Genomic DNA, 15,800 nt, shown 5'->3' with positions numbered 1-15,800 from the left:
TACATTGCCCCAAGGCCCAAACACGTACACGTGCATGAACAAGAAAACACACTCACACACAGCCCAAGAGAACAGCACAATGCACTGCTAGGTTTCTTAAAAACAAAAACAAAAAAACACTAAAATTAGGGCTTGGGATAAGGAACGTGAAAACATACTTGTTAAAGAAAATGAAAAAAAAAAGTTCTTGTTTAAAAAGAGAGAAACAGGCATACTAACTTTGAGCACACCATAAAGAGGAAGCCTAGAAAGCAATAAAGCCACATATGTGAAAGGCAAGGTCACAGCTGAATTTGTAGATTTAACCCAGAGGCAACTTCTACTGATATGAAACAATGAAATAAATTTTTGAAATATCTCTCCCCTTCCAATGCTTGGCTTATTTAATTTACTAAAGGACTCTAAAGTACAGTTCTTTTCACAGCTTGTTACACAGTAGAATCTTTCTGCAAACTGACAAAATTGATTGTCTTACACCAACTTTTCTACACATATAATTGATTTTTAATTTGGTGTCTCATTTCCAAAAGGACTTGACAATAAACTCCACTCTATCCACACTATCGACTTCTTTAAACAAGAGTTTGATTCAAAGTCTGATGGGAGTCAATTACAGAAAAGATAGTTTAGTTTCACTAATATCTGAAACATTAGGCAAATTTTACCCAAATGTACATCTTCCTCTTTTAATAGTAAGGCCTGATTCTTACCATGGACCATAATAAGAATACGTAACATGAGCAACATGTATTTTACTTATATGTATAATGTATGGCAACACACATTATAATTCTTCCTTTTCTTTTTTCTACTCTCATATCTAAGGATTAAGCTGTTCATAAGAAATGGTTACCAATTTAGTTTAAAATGAGAGGAAGGGTAATCAGTAGGGAGAAAAAACTACTTTCATCCAATTTAAAATTTACTGAGTACATATTATGAGTTGCACTAAATGCAGCATATCTATATTTCGGGTTCTAAGCAAACCGTAAAAAATTTCAGATTAAGATTTCTTTAGAAAGTGAGGATTTTAATGTTATGATTCAATTTATGTAAGTTTACAATGACATAAAATGATGTAGGTACATGAAACAAAGTACTTTGAAGAGAGTATGAAACAAGGAAAATGTGAGATGGTGATGAGGTTTCAACTTCCCTTTAATGTTTTTATAATAATGGTCTCACAGGAGAGAAAGAGCCACATAAAATTTAAAAAAGAAAAAGAAAATGAATGGATTCATACTGGATGACCTACAGGTTCATCAACATTTCTTGAAAGACTATATAAAATGTTCCACAACTTTGGAAACTGGACCATTCTTTTTATTTTTTTGGACCATTCTTAAAATAAATATAATTCAATTAAGCCTTCTCCTATATTTAATGTTATATACCTTTAAAACCGAACATGAAGATTACGGACATCCTAAAGCTTACATCTGCAAGTAGGTAATCGTGGGCTGTAGGCACCCCACCCTGCCCCCGCAGCTTTCACCTCCACCATCTCCTGCTGCTGGAGGGACTTAACTTCGGTTCTGCTGTGAATTCCATTTTCTACAGCTGCCACACAAACAGTAAATAAAATTCATTGTATTTTTGCCCCACTAAGCAGCTCTGTCTTCTGGCACATCCAGATGCCTGGCTTGAAAATAGTGAACAACGAAAACAATGTTTTATTGAGCAAACATTCCAAAAAGGCCATAACAAAGGCCTCGGAAGGTGCTGCTAAAGAAAGACACTGTGGCAAGGGCTTTGTGTCCTCCATCTGAGTAATCTTTGACCAGTGGCCTGGGTTCATTGGATTACAGATATTCAGAGAATTAGTCTCCCATGTCATGTCAACTTCAAAAGAAAGACTTCCATTTATGTTTATGATAAATGGAGTTTTAAACTGAAAGATGGTTCAGATGTTTTAAAATTTATGAATCTGTAAAATCCATGTACATGACCAATTAAGGTTTATTGTCCCCACGGATTAACACTTTTTGGATAAAAAATTCCAGAGGTTATCTGTATCTAGGTTGTTCACCTCAATGTATTACATCAAAGTTGATATGAAATATTTAAAGGGAACCATATTTCAAGATGGGGCTTTCTAGGTGGCGCTAGTGGTAAACAATCTGCCTGCCAATTCAGGAGAAGCAAGAGACACTGGTTCCACCCCTGGGTCGGGAAGACCCCCTGGAGTAGGAAATGGCAACCCACTCCAGTATTCTTGCCTGGAGAATTCCATGGACAGAGGAGCCTGGCACGCTATAGTCCACAGGGCTGCAAAGAGTCAGATACGATTGAGGGACTGAACACACACACATATTTCAAGATAAAAGTTACAGTTGAAAGTGAAAGCTTTGGTCACTCAGTCGTGTCCAACTGCTCGCAATCCCATAGACTGTAGCCCACCAGGCTCCTCTGTCCATGGAATTCTCCAGGCAAAATACTGGAGTGGGTTGCTATTCCCTTCTCCAGGGGATCCCACCCAGGAATTCAACTCGGGTCTCCCGCATTGCAGGCAGATTCTTCACCATCTGAGCCACCAGGGAAACCTCCAAAAGTTACAGTTACCCAAGATGAAATGGAAGCACTCTGCAGGGACATCCAAAGCAACACAACCTCTCCCTTATGTAACACCTGGAATTATGCCCAAAGCTATTTCTGCATGAAAGTAATTCCTGAAACACAGCAAAGTGGATGGGAAGCAAAGGGTGAAACGCACAGCTCAGAGAGGCACCCAATCTTACAACCTTGCAAGGCAGGCCAAACTCCACAAGGAAAATGCAGGCCCTGAATTTTGAAAAGAATTCAATTAGCACCCCCAGTATTTCCATAATCAACAGCTGAATGCTAATTAAGAGCACAGCACCAAGCAAGCAATGGAATCCCAGTGCAATAAGCAACAACACAAGGGCGCAAATGCTCCCTTCAGCCTGCATGCATAAACAAACAGAATTAATAACTACCCGAGCATGGAAGGGTGGCTTAATCTGTTCGATTAGGCGCAGTTCAGCCCTGGGGCTTTTGTGTTATATTTAAATGTGTTCATCATGTTTAATTAAAAACCTAATAATCTAGGGTTGTTGTTTTTTTAAGTTCTGATCTGTACTTTCCTCTTCTTTCTCTTCCTGAGTTCTACTGATTTGGATGGTTTCCTGAAAAGGAACAATATTTTTAGCATGCTGTAAGTGAAACTGGCTAACCAGCAACATCATTCTCCAAGGCAGCAGCCAGTCACTGACATGGGTTCCATCCTAGCCCATGTTAGGGGTTCAGTAAGCTTCTTGAATTAAAGCAAAAACACTCCTCTGATCTGACCTGGTTTATTTAGCCTGAAAGACTTCCCCATGAGCTAGCTACCAAGGTGTTTCCAACAGTCTCTCCTCTAAAACAGAGTTCTTTTGTCATTATTTGGCTTAGAATTTGACAGAAACTGGCACAAACCTGGCTTCAGTTCAATAGAATTTAAAGTATCTCAGCCCTAAGGCAACTTCAATAAGAAATACCATATCTGTAACAACACATTAAGTGTCTAAGGAATTACTGAGAGGAAGTGTGAAATGAAAGGCCTCCTGTTGTTTAATTCTGAGGCCTAAGATCTCAAGAATTAATCGTTATCTGAAAGACCTCAGAAGAAGAGGTCCGGTGATAGTGCTAACCATAATTTGGGAACTTTTCTCAAAAGTAAACTTTTAAGGTTTACTTTTATATGCATCACTGGATTCATATAAAAGTTTTTCTCCTTGGTGCTGATGCATAATTATTAACCATTAAATGCTGGATTGAGGACAGTGTCAATTAGAGTGAAGTTTAAAACCAATCATCTTAAATAGAGTTGTCAATACTCAAGTGCCTCAAAGGCAGAGACATTACTTTCACCATCAGAAAGTCCTCACTCTTCACAAGTCTACAAACTAGAAGGACAACCAACTTAGAAATAAAGACCGTGAGGAACAAAGCTGTCACGACGGCAGCACAGAGGCTTCAGGAGCGGCCAATAAAGGATGCAGACCTAGTTCAGCAGCGGAGTGCCTTGATGCTGAACCTTAGGGTCTGGGTTGGCAAGAGAGAGAGAGGAGTCTGTTCCCAGGGCAGAAGACCCACAGGGTCAGGAGGTTCCCACTGTCAGCACAGCCAGGGGTCCCATGGCCGGTGCTCCCTGCCAACCCTCTCACACGGTGCTCCATTCACGTCTGTGCAAAGGAAAGCAAGTGCATCGATGCTGGAGTCGGGTCAGATGCTGGGCAGCTGGTCAAACTGATATACTGGAGCCAATGAGATTCAGACATAACTAGAGCATCCAAGTATACAGAGCATTAAGAGGGACAAAAGAGGCAGGTTCACGTATTTATTTGAGTTCAGGCCCATTTACTTTGCTTAAATCTTCTGATTCCTGGGGTGAGAAAATGTGGGAGTTTCAGCAGGAGGGGTGGCAGGTTAAGAGCAGTGCTGGTTTATGTGCCCTACTGCCACACAAAACGATTCAGAGAGGTGATCTGGACAGTTCAGGTGAGGCTTCCCTCAGCCTATCAATTACTCAATCACCCTCCCTCATTCCCTGTTGAGGTTTTAGAAAGTGAACTTAACTTCCTATGAGTAAGGGAACCATTTGATCCCTGGGCTCTGCAAGGGCTGGATGACTGCCAAAACATTTCTTAAAACTTACACTAAAACAAACATGGTAAAAATGAGCCCAGACTGATAAGGATGTATGCGGTTAGAGATGATTATCCCAGGCTGGGAGTGAGTGGCACTCTGGAGTCCTGCTTCACTTTTCAGAATCAAGCTGGGCTTTTCCCCATGTGTCAGGTTCCCGACCCTCCTTCATCCTACCATTTGCTGCATGTCCCCAAGAGGCAGCAGAGAGGACACTGCCCACCTTGCGTCTGATGTAAGCAAATGCTGTTGGGGAAGGAAGCCAGCTCTTTTCAGCAGGAATGTGAAAGGTCCAGAGGGAATGAAAGGTCAATGGAGGAGTGAATGAAGGGGGAGAGAGAAAGGAGCTGGGGAGGCAGGAGTGAAAAGGGACGGACAATGGCGGGGCGGGGGTGGGCACATGAAGGTGGAAGGAGAGGAGAGACCAGACCAATTGAGGAGCCTGAGTCTGGGAAGCAGCTGTCAGGGGACATCCGTGCTGACAGGCCCTAGGATGGGCCACTGTCCACGACTGTCCCAGCCTTTTCATCTCCTTATGTCTGTCTTTCACAAAGGCTTTGTGTAGAATTTAACATTTTTACCCATCAGATCTCTTACTTCTTCTCACATAAATAGGTCTACAGTGGGAAACAATATCCATGACTTTTTTTTTTAATTGAAGTATACTTGATTTAAATGTTGTGTTAATTTCTGTACAGCAGTGATTCAGTAATATAAATATAAATATTTTTTTATACTCTCTTCATACTCATTAGGATTTATCACATACCAAATCACTTTCACACCATACTCATTATGGTTTATCACAGGATACTGAATCTAAGTTCTCTGTACAGCACAGGGAACTATATTCAATATATAGGACCTTGTTGTTCATCTTTTTTATACATAGCAGTTTGTGTCTATTAATTCCAAACACCTAATTTATCCCTCTCCCACGCCATGTTCCCCCTTTGGTAACTGTAAGTTTGCTTTCTATATCTATGAATCTGTTTCTGTTTCATAAATAAGTTCACCCATGTCATATTAGACTCCACCTATAAGTGGTATCGTATATTTGTCTTTCTCTGACTTACTTCCCTTAGTATGATAATCTCTAGGCCCATCCATGTTGCTGCAAATGTCATTATTTCATTCTCTCTTAAGGCTGAGTAATGTTTCATCACACACACACACACACACACACACACACACACCCCCCCCCACATCTCCTTTACCCACTCATCTTCTACGGGCATTCAGGTTGCTTCTATGTGTTGATTATTGTGAACAGTGGTGCGTGTATCTTTTCAAATTAGAGTTTTCTCTGGCTATATGGCCAGAAATGACTGGATCATATGGCAACTCTATTTTTAGTTTTTTAATATGTGACTTTTCAACACAGTTGAGTTTAACATTTTTACTTTGGCCACTGTCTCAAGGACAAAAGTTTGAGCTGTCTGCATCTCTTTACTAATCGGGTCAAGTTTCACATTCTCTATTTCAAAGCTGAGGCTTCACCAACACTCCTATGAACTGAGGGACCGCTGAGAAGGCTGGCGCTCTCTTATGGAAGCTTCAAGGACCATCTCACTATCTCGGCCCCTCCTTGCTGCCTCCTGATTTTTCCCTCACTCCTCTCAACCCCTGCTGCCCTCATCCACAGCACCCCAGGGAAACCTCCCTGGGCACACACCCAGGATCTCACCACTTCTCATCACCACCACTGCTGTGCCACTCGGTCACCCAGGCCTGGGCTCTCACACAGCCCGAAGCCACTCTTGCTTGAAGCAGCAGCCAGAGAGTCATTGGCAGATGGAGTCCCTGTGCTCAGAAGCCACTCATGCAGAGCAAACAGCAAGACTCTGAACACAGGTCTACCGGCCACCCGACCTGTGCCCCACCTCTCCTGCCGCTCTCCCCTCGGACATGTTCCTGCCTGTTCCTCCAACACGCCAGGTGAGCTTCCACCTTAGGGCCCTCAATATCCAAGGCTTGCCTCCTCACAGAAGCCAGGCCCCCATCTGGTTCACCCCCGCCCCCTGCCCACGGCTTTCCTCAGCACACACTGATTTACAGGTGGTCTCCCCTCTCAATGGGGGGCCCTGTGTTCCCCTTGATAGTGCCTAACATAGCACCTGGCACATAACAAGCACTTGATAAAAACTGCTGAAAACATGAATGAGTGGGACCAGGAAACACTCTCCCATAGGCTATTCTTAAATACAGGCAAGGAATTCACAATCAATCAATATGTGTATGAGTGCCAGCCCTAATCTTAATCTCGGTCAGCCTCAAGGGCAAATGTCAAGTGGTGATGCTCATACTGAAGACTGTATTTGCAAAAGCACAAGAAATCTCCCTGCTTTGTGTAGCAATTCTTCTCCCCAAAGTCACAAGATGGAGGAGAGCTTCATTAGAACTCTTTCTGCTGGGATAAAATCCATGAGTTAGAAAACATGTACTTCTGGGTACATTTCTATCTTCCCACTGTCGGACACGACTGAGCGACTTCCCTTTCACTTTTCACTTTCATGCATTGGAGAAGGAAATGGCAACCCACTCCAGTGTTCTTGCCTGGAGAATCCCAGGGATGGCGGAGCCTGGTGGGCTGCTGTCTATGGGGTTGCACAGAGTCGGACACGACTGAAGCGACCTAGCAGCAGCAGCAGTGACAGAATGAATATGAAAGATCTGATATTGATTTAAAGTCTATGTTTCCTGCTCTTGACTACTGTCCTTCTGCAGGTTAGAGACCCTAAGCAGACTTCACAACAAAAACAAGGTGCAGCCTTAATCTAAAGAGAGTATCAGCTGGTTCTAAAATGACTGAATCCTTCCTAACAGAAGGAGGTATCAAAAGCTAGCCTGCACCCAAACAAACCAACCAACCCAAACTAATTTTTTTAAAGAGCAACTATTTCCTCTCTTTCCATGACAGCTGGGGAAATCTTTCCCATTTTCTATGAAACAAATGCTGACTAAACTCAATTCTTTCCATACAATTATGAGGTTCAAAGGCTCTTTATCCTGACTGACAGATGCCACAGGCAGTCTGCAGCCATGACCGGATCCTGGGGACACGGTGAGCAGCACGCCCAGCCGCCCCTCATGCCCCAGAGCAGACCCGAGGCCGATTCCCGCCCGCTCACCACTTCGTCCTCGGTCCAGCTCTTCTCAATCAGCTTGGGCACAGGCTTCTTCACCAGCCGCTGCAGAGCTTTGCCAGCATCATAGCCACTTTCATGGAGCTAAAACAATAATGACAATTTTAGTTTGTTCATTGCACCAAATAACAGAACTGGAAGCAAATCAATAAAGAGGGGATCCTTCATTTACTCTAACAGAAGAGTCATGAGATGGGCACACAAGACTCAGAGTTACTTCAGCCAGTGTCATAACTGGCTAATATCCAACCACTCCCCGGATCCAGCTGTTCTGGGAGAAGGACACAAGCAGGAGAGAGAACATTCTGGCAATGACAGGAACAAGATGAAGACCAACAGTAACATTTATGGAAAATTTAGCCTAGGCTGTTGCTAAAGCACCTTCCATGCACTCATTATCTTTCTTAATCCTATGAGGAAAGTATTCTCTCAGTTAATCTTATGGAGTAGGAACCCTCATCACCCATTTTATGGATGAGGAGACTGAGGCATGGAAAGGTCGAGTAAAGGTACTCACCCATACTAAGCCAGTAGGCGGTGGAGCCAAGACTCAAACCCAGCCTACATGACCCCTACTCTTGTCCCATTTCCCTCGAAGTGGTCTAAAGACATGACAGATTATGTTCTTTCCCATTAGCACATCTTAAGTCTTTCACCTATAATTTCACTAAAAAAAATCTCAAGTATCTAAATATAAAAACTTTAGATCTAATTATGTAACAGTATACTAACTTCTCAGCACATATAAATGAAGATGCTAGTTTATCTACATGCTCCTTTTAGGACTGGACTTTCTCTCTGGTCAAAACTGCTTGTTTTTTTTTTTTTTTTTTTTTTAAGATTTATTTATTTTTGGCTGTGCTGGGTCTTCATTGCTATGTGCAGACTTTTCTCTAGTTGTGGCAAGCAGGGGCTACTCTTGCGGAAAGTGAAAGTGAAAGTCGCTCAGTCATACCCAACTCTTTGCAACCTCCTGGACTATATACACTCCATGGTATTCTCCAGGCCAGAATATCCTCCCAACCCAGGGATCAAATGCAGGTCTGCTGTATTGCAGGTGGATTTTTCACCAGCTGAGCCACAAGGGAAGCCCCTTGTTGTGGAGCACAGGCTCAAGAGTTGTGGCTCACTGGCTTAGCTGCTCTGCAGCATGTGGAATCTTCCTGGACCAGGAATCAAACTCATGTCCCCTGTATTGGCAGGCAGATTCTTAACCACTGGACCACCAGGGAAACACAGAATGTTTTTATACTCCATATCCGTTCTAACCCTGGGCAATGCTTGGCACCCCTGATCCCTCTCCATCTTGCAAAGATACGCCTGCCTTGGCTCCTATGACCATGTCCACCTCTGGTTCCTGAGTCTCCACCTGTGGACAATGAAGAGAAGGAGTAGAGAGAATGATCCTCCTGCTCATATCGACCTTCCCAAACTCTGGCTGTCTCTCCAGATTTCTCACCCGGGAATGCCCTTTCTTTCCAAAGTCTACTCTGATAGGAGCATTTGTTCTGGCTGAGCCCTATACCTCCAGGAACTAACACCATCCATAGCAAAATGTGATACACAGAGATACTTGTTGAGTTAATAAATAAAGGCCTTCAACTACTTACTGTCCCTCGATAGACTCAACCTAAATCTCCACCTCAGTGTCTTCAGGTTCATTCAATCTGATGTTAGCTGAGTACCTATTATGGTGCAGGCCACACCTCAAACCCTGGGGACACAGCAGTGAACACAACGCCAGCCCGAAGGGGACATGCTAATCTTTCTACAAGTGCTTCAATCCCTTATTTGAAAAATTCACCAGCATTTGCAAATCCTCAGTACAAATAAGGTGCGAACTTTACTAGTAAGTCAGTTTGTTTATTTGTTTGGATGGATGAATGGAAGAACAAATAAATAAAAATTTTGGATATAGCAAATCTCTCCTATAACTATTTGACTGCTATTGGAAGTTAAATGTCCATTTTCATTGCTCATTCAGCAAAACAAAAAGTTATTAAAAATCAAAATTTCCCAAGTTAGTCTCACATTTTAGAGGATCCCAACTTACTCCAAGTCCAGACTACCCATAGATGTCCAGACTAGAAATTAATTACTAAGACAACTACCTTAAAAAAACCAAAAACACCTACTTCAATGATTAATGCTGTATCTTTTTTTTGGTGGTGGTTGGGTGTGGATATGGGTGAGTGTACACAAAAAATATGGATGCTAGATATGACCTTATGTATTTTTATGACATTCATTGTTAGAGGATTTAAAAAATAATATACTATAAATATTATACTAAATAAATGAAATACTATACTAAAATATTAGAATTTGCAAATGTTTGAAAACTGTTCAACTGGCCTCCTTTCAGAAGTATATAAAATAAAAATAGTTAGATTTTCATACTTTGCCTAAGATCCAGAACAAGCAGATATTTGCCAAGTTCTATAATATAATTCGGAGAAGGCAATGGCACCCTACTCCAGTACTCTTGCCTGGAAAACCCCATGGACGGAGGAGCCTGGTAGGCTCCAGTCCATGGGGTTGCTAAGAGTCGGACACGACTGAGCGACTTCACTTTCACTTTTCACTTTCATGCACTGGAGAAGGAAATGGCAACCCACTCCAGTATTCTTGCCTGGAGAATCCCAGGGACAGAGGAGCCTAGTGGGCTGCTGTCTATGGGGTCACACAGAGTCAGACATGACTGAAGCGACTTAGCAGCAGTAGCAGTAGCATAATATAATTAGGATCTATAATGAGAGCTTAACAGCAAGGATCAGAACTGAATAAAGGGAAAAACTGCATGGCTATTTAATTTTTTACCAAACCAGTCAATCCTAATGGAAATCAACCCTGAATATTCATTCATTGGAAGGACTGAGGCTGAAGCTCCAATACTCTGGCCACCTGATGTGAAGAGCCAACTCATTGGAAAAGACCCTGATGCTGGGAAAGATTGAAGGCAGGAGGAGAAGGGGGCAGCAGAGGATGAGATAGTTAGATAGCATCACTAACTCAATGGACATGAGTTTGAGCAAACTCCAGGAGACAGTGAAGGAAAAGGAAGCCTGGCATGCTCCGTTTCATGGGGTCACAAAAAGTCAGACATGACCTAGCGACTGAACAACAACATGTTAGTGATACTTTGAAATCAATTCAAGTTGATCAAATCATGAATTCTTAATAAAAAGCTCATGGCAAATTAACAATATTTTATAAGAGGTAATTACTGTAAATGGGGTAATTATACAGAAAGTGATGAAAAACTATGGACTTTGGAGCCAGATTATCTGGAGTGGAATTCTAGCTCTACCACTTACTAGGTGTGTGGCCATGGACAAGTTACTTATCCTCTTTGGGCTTCAATTTTATCATTTTTAAAAAATGCATATAATAATAGCATCTGCCTTTCAGGGCTATTGTGAGGATAACATTAGAAACTACATGTAAAATTGCTTATAAGTACCTGGCACATAGTATGCTAAATGAGTGTTAGCTATTTATTTTTAGAAGGAAGGAGAAAAAAATGAAGGAAGTAGTCTCTGTCCAATTTTCATTCATTTTCTAGATTAGAGAGTAGCCTTTCCAGAGACAGAAAAACAATTGTTAAACTATAAACAAAACCACTTATGTTTCACATAATTATTCATGTTAATAATTAATGAAATTTGATTAAAACTCTGGTACAGTACACAGAAAAAAAATTAAATCTTACATGGCTGATAACAGGAAATTACTCATAAGAACACAGGGCCCATTCCAAAAGTGAACAAGTGAATGAAGTTAAGTCATTAATCCCTATGACATTCCTGCCTTTTGGTGAACCAAGAGCTTTAAATGAGCTGGAAGAAATGTTCTGAGGGACCTGCTGCACTCAGGGTTGTTTGGTTTTTCAAGGAGGGTGCTCCTGCTTGCACGGAGTCCCCAGTCAAGTTTCTCATGAGGTGCTTTAGTAGAGTGTTCCCTCAAACACATCCTCGCATCTGTGATTCCTTTGTTCAGATCACACTTTCCCCTGACAAAGCTGTTGTGATATATCTGGTAAGCTGAATAACAGGTAATTGCTTCTGCTCATGGGATCCACTGTCAGCCTGTCTTCTAAAAATAGTCCTATTCCTGACCTTTCCACTCCATGGACCCAACAAGTATCCAGAGTGTCCACCTCCTCCATCTCTGCCAAAAACACGCCTGAAAAGTCAAAGTGTGGCACTATTTAACAACAGTGACAAATACTGACCGAACGCATGGAGTCGGGAGTGACTGTGCTGTCATCAAGAATTCATGAAGGCCAGTACAAGGTTCTGTTCTGGCATGCCCTCTTCCCAGAGAACCCAAAGGGACCTTTCTCAACAAGCCCCTTCTTAACGTTGCAAACAGTTATTCCCACTTTATAGCAATTGAGTCTGAGGAAGTTTTGAGAGCATTACATTTTTAAAGAAACACTTCAGTTATATTTACTAAAGATGGACTTTTTAACATATTAACAGTTGTTTCAGCCCACATTGTTTCTTTGAATATCTATCAAGCACTTTGGGAAAATTACTGGAAGTTCAGGACATCCTTCACTCCTTCTGCAAACATGTACTGAGTGCTAAACGGTGCCAGATGCTCTCCTGGGTGAGGGGGACAGACAGAGCCAGGAGAAGCACAGGAAATGGGTGTCGGAAACGCTGGGCTGAGAAGCAGATTAAAGAACTGTTCTCATGTGACACGTTCACCTAAAGTCACACCTATACCCTAGGGTCCTAAAAGGCTGGATTGCTGGGTTCCACTTTCTTTGCTTAATATACTGTATCAGGCACAAAAAAGCACTTCTTAAAAAGGGTTTGTTTTCTGAAGGATTATGAAGATTTGTTTTTCTTCAGACTGGAGCCAAAATAATGTTTGAGCTAGAGCTTAACTAGTTGTTTCAACTGTATTCCTCATGCAAATTAAGAGTTTGTAAGTTTACCAAAATACTGGCTATCTCAAATCTTTAAAGATTGTCTTTGAAAATATTCCCAATACTGTGTCAAGCTCTGAAGAACTGGAACAATCTCAACCTGTGAAAAATGGGTTCCAAATTTGAAAAACCTGATCATGACCACACAGGTACATCAGTATGGGAAATTCAGTGCCCAATTATAGCTAAGGTAAAAGGTTCTTCACTGTGAATAAGATTTTCTCCCATTACCCTAGAGAAGACTGCTCAAAGAAACCACAGTGAAGACACTCAAACAGCTTCACTCTATAGTCTCAGAAGAGCAATGAAAGCAAGGTAAGGAGACCTTTCTGTCCATTTGCAGCCAAGACATACTGGGAAAATCTGGGATTAAAGCAATTTTAATGTACAGAGAAATGTACCATCTTGGAGCTACTGGGTCAACATCAGTGCAAAAAGTAGGCACCAAGACAGAGCATTCTTATCCAGTCAGCTTCTAATCTTCACAAGCTTCCATAGAGAGAAGAACCTAGATTTGACGCTGTCACCCTGACCCGCCAGGCAGTAGAGCAGGAAGCCATTCCACAAAAACCACTGTTTTCAAATTCATCATCACAGGCTGTGCATGTGCACACGTCTGTATGCATATGTGTGTGTGTTTTAATCCGATGATCAGGGAAGCATGCAGGGAAGCATGCACTTGTAAATCTGCCGCTTCCACATCACTGAACTGCAGGTCTGCACTTAGGCACAAGTAGCAATAAAAGTCATCTTCCCCTAAACCACAGGTCAGTATCTGGGAGATTTGATAACAAAATGGTGATTTTTCACCAATGCACTAGCCTCTAAGTCACCCATCGTGGAATTCTCTTTGCTTTGCTGCTTCCCAGCAGTCTGTCAGCTGGTTCCCAGAATTTGCTCCACAGATTGCTCAGCTTGAGCTCTTCCCTTCAATTCTGGTTTGTTCACTGTCAGAGTCCAGGTGGCTCTTCCCCGACCAGCTGTCCACTCTCCTTGGCCATGCCTTCTGCTGCCCTGAGACCCAAGGGACACCCCAGCCCCACAGGGAGGCTGCTGTCATCACATTCTCTGTTGTCCTTCCATTCATTCAACAAGAGCTCCTGAGCAACTCTAACTGTCACATAAAGTGCCACCAAAGATGGCTAAGATGGCCCAAGCACAGTAGCAGAGTGGACCGGGGGTGTGACAGCGCTAAAAACAATAGCAGCTTCCAGTAGCAAACCCCTAGTTTGGTTCTGCTTAACAAATTGAATGGCAACACCAAATGACACAACACCAGGGACACGGTGCCCTCTGTAATTGGACACAGCTGGCTGATGCATGAAATGCTCTGAACAACTCAAAAGATTCCAGGTGCTCAGCAGCCCGCCTGCACAACCGCTCCCACAGTCAAGGCCTCTGCAGCCTCATGAGTGTGAGCACGGCATCAAGTCTGAGCAGGGAGACAGATGCCTTAAAGCTTCATCACAAACCGGCTGAGTTGAGGTTCTCATCTGTGTCAAGTGGGACTAACAACATCAGCCCCTCGCTGTGTCAAAGGACCGTGAAAAGCAATAAATGAGACACCATGTGACAAGACACCCCAAAAGGCCAAATGGCTACAAACTGTCCAGCGGTACCATCATGGGGAGTAATAGTTCAGGGGCACGGCTATTATGCAAGCTTCTTAAACACTTGCAGGTTCAAGGTGCACACGGTGCTGGGGACTACCCAGCCTCAAGTGTCCTGTGACAGCCCCTGACCTCTCCATGATTAGTAGGAAGGAAGGGTCAGGCCACAAGAAGAAAAACACATTTCTGCGTAATTGCCCAAGTTAAACCTGCTCCTCTCACTCAGCCTGACAAATCATTCCCTGCTTATTACTTTCTATAATTTAATATATATAAGTGCTTTACTGGCAAGCTTCTCGAAAGAATAAATAATACTTAATGACTGCCTACTGTTTAATTAACTCATGATTGAACTTCTCATGGATCGCTATAAACACTAAATTATATCCTTCCTCAAAGCTGCCATGGACAGAATTCTTGTTTCAAGCTTTAACTCTCCTGCCTAAACAATTCCGAAATTTCAGCAAATCTGTACATTGGACAGGGAGGTGAGAGAATCAACCTTAATGCCTGGTTATAAACTGTGTTATTTTATAGAGCAAGGATGAGGTCTTAATTTAAATAAGACTGAAAATGTGCACATGTCCGAACATCTCATTTATATTACAGCAATCATTAAACATCGCTGGATCTGGGGCAATCTGATTAGCATAAACTCTGCGTATTACCACAAGGTTTCGAGTTTCTACTACAGCTTCTCATCTGAGCTGCCATTTTCTGTCTGCGTGATGCTGCAAATAAATTCTCCCCTTGGCACGGCTCAGCTGTCAGGCACCTCTGTTCTATAATGAACCCATGAATTACATCTCCTGCTCTGTCATCTCTGGTCTCACACATCAAAATATTGTTCTTCAATTGTAATTTATAACTTAATTTAAATGTCCCTTTTACTGTGACCTTTTTAGATCAAATGGCATTGCAGCTGGCAGCTACTGCTACGCCAAAGTATTCTTCTGCAATTACAGCCATTATAATAACTGCAGAAAAAGCCTATCTGAGGTTAGATTGCATTCATGCTAAATATTAAATAATTGCAGTCCATTAGGGATAATATTAGATTTCAAAGTCTTTTGCTCTGCAAAATACACTGTTTATTTATAAGAAATTGCCAAAATAACTTAGAAAGGGGGAAAAAAGTGGAATTTGGAAACGATCTTAAAATTACTCATGTAGTTTTAATCATTTGAATTATTCCTCACTGACATGAGAAAGCTGTCTGAAATCTGACAAGTGAAAACGTCCTCTCATAATATATAATTCACAAATGCCTATATATTTTCATTCATTCCTCTATCACCAATGACCTTGTTCAGTTCAGTTCAGTCCAGTCACTCAGTCATGTCCAACTCTTTGTGACCCCATGGACTGCAGCACTCCAGGCTTCCCTGTCCATCACCAACTCCTGGAGCTTGCTCAAACTCATGTCCATTGAATTGGTGATGACATCCAACCATCTCA

General features: G+C 42.2%; 1 protein-coding gene across 6 annotated transcripts in view; it reads right to left on the bottom strand.

Moving 5' to 3' along the window:
• Positions 1 to 15,800, bottom strand: part of RERE (arginine-glutamic acid dipeptide repeats) — a 416,914-nt gene that overhangs the window by 83,985 nt on the left and 317,129 nt on the right. For 5 of the 6 annotated variants that reach the window (XM_061382835.1, XM_061382834.1, XM_061382838.1 and 2 more), the window contains one exon: positions 7,779 to 7,877. The exons of the other annotated variant lie outside the window; for it this stretch is intronic. In XM_061382835.1, coding sequence (XP_061238819.1) covers positions 7,779 to 7,877 — 99 coding nt within the window. The remainder of the gene's footprint in view (positions 1 to 7,778; positions 7,878 to 15,800) is intronic. 6 annotated transcript variants of the gene reach the window in all.

Source organism: Bos javanicus, chromosome 16 (assembly GCF_032452875.1).
Source record: "Bos javanicus breed banteng chromosome 16, ARS-OSU_banteng_1.0, whole genome shotgun sequence".
Lineage (NCBI taxonomy): Eukaryota > Metazoa > Chordata > Mammalia > Artiodactyla > Bovidae > Bos > Bos javanicus.
The sequence above is the reverse complement of the archived record's forward strand: the minus strand, read 5'-3'. Positions and strand labels throughout refer to the sequence as shown.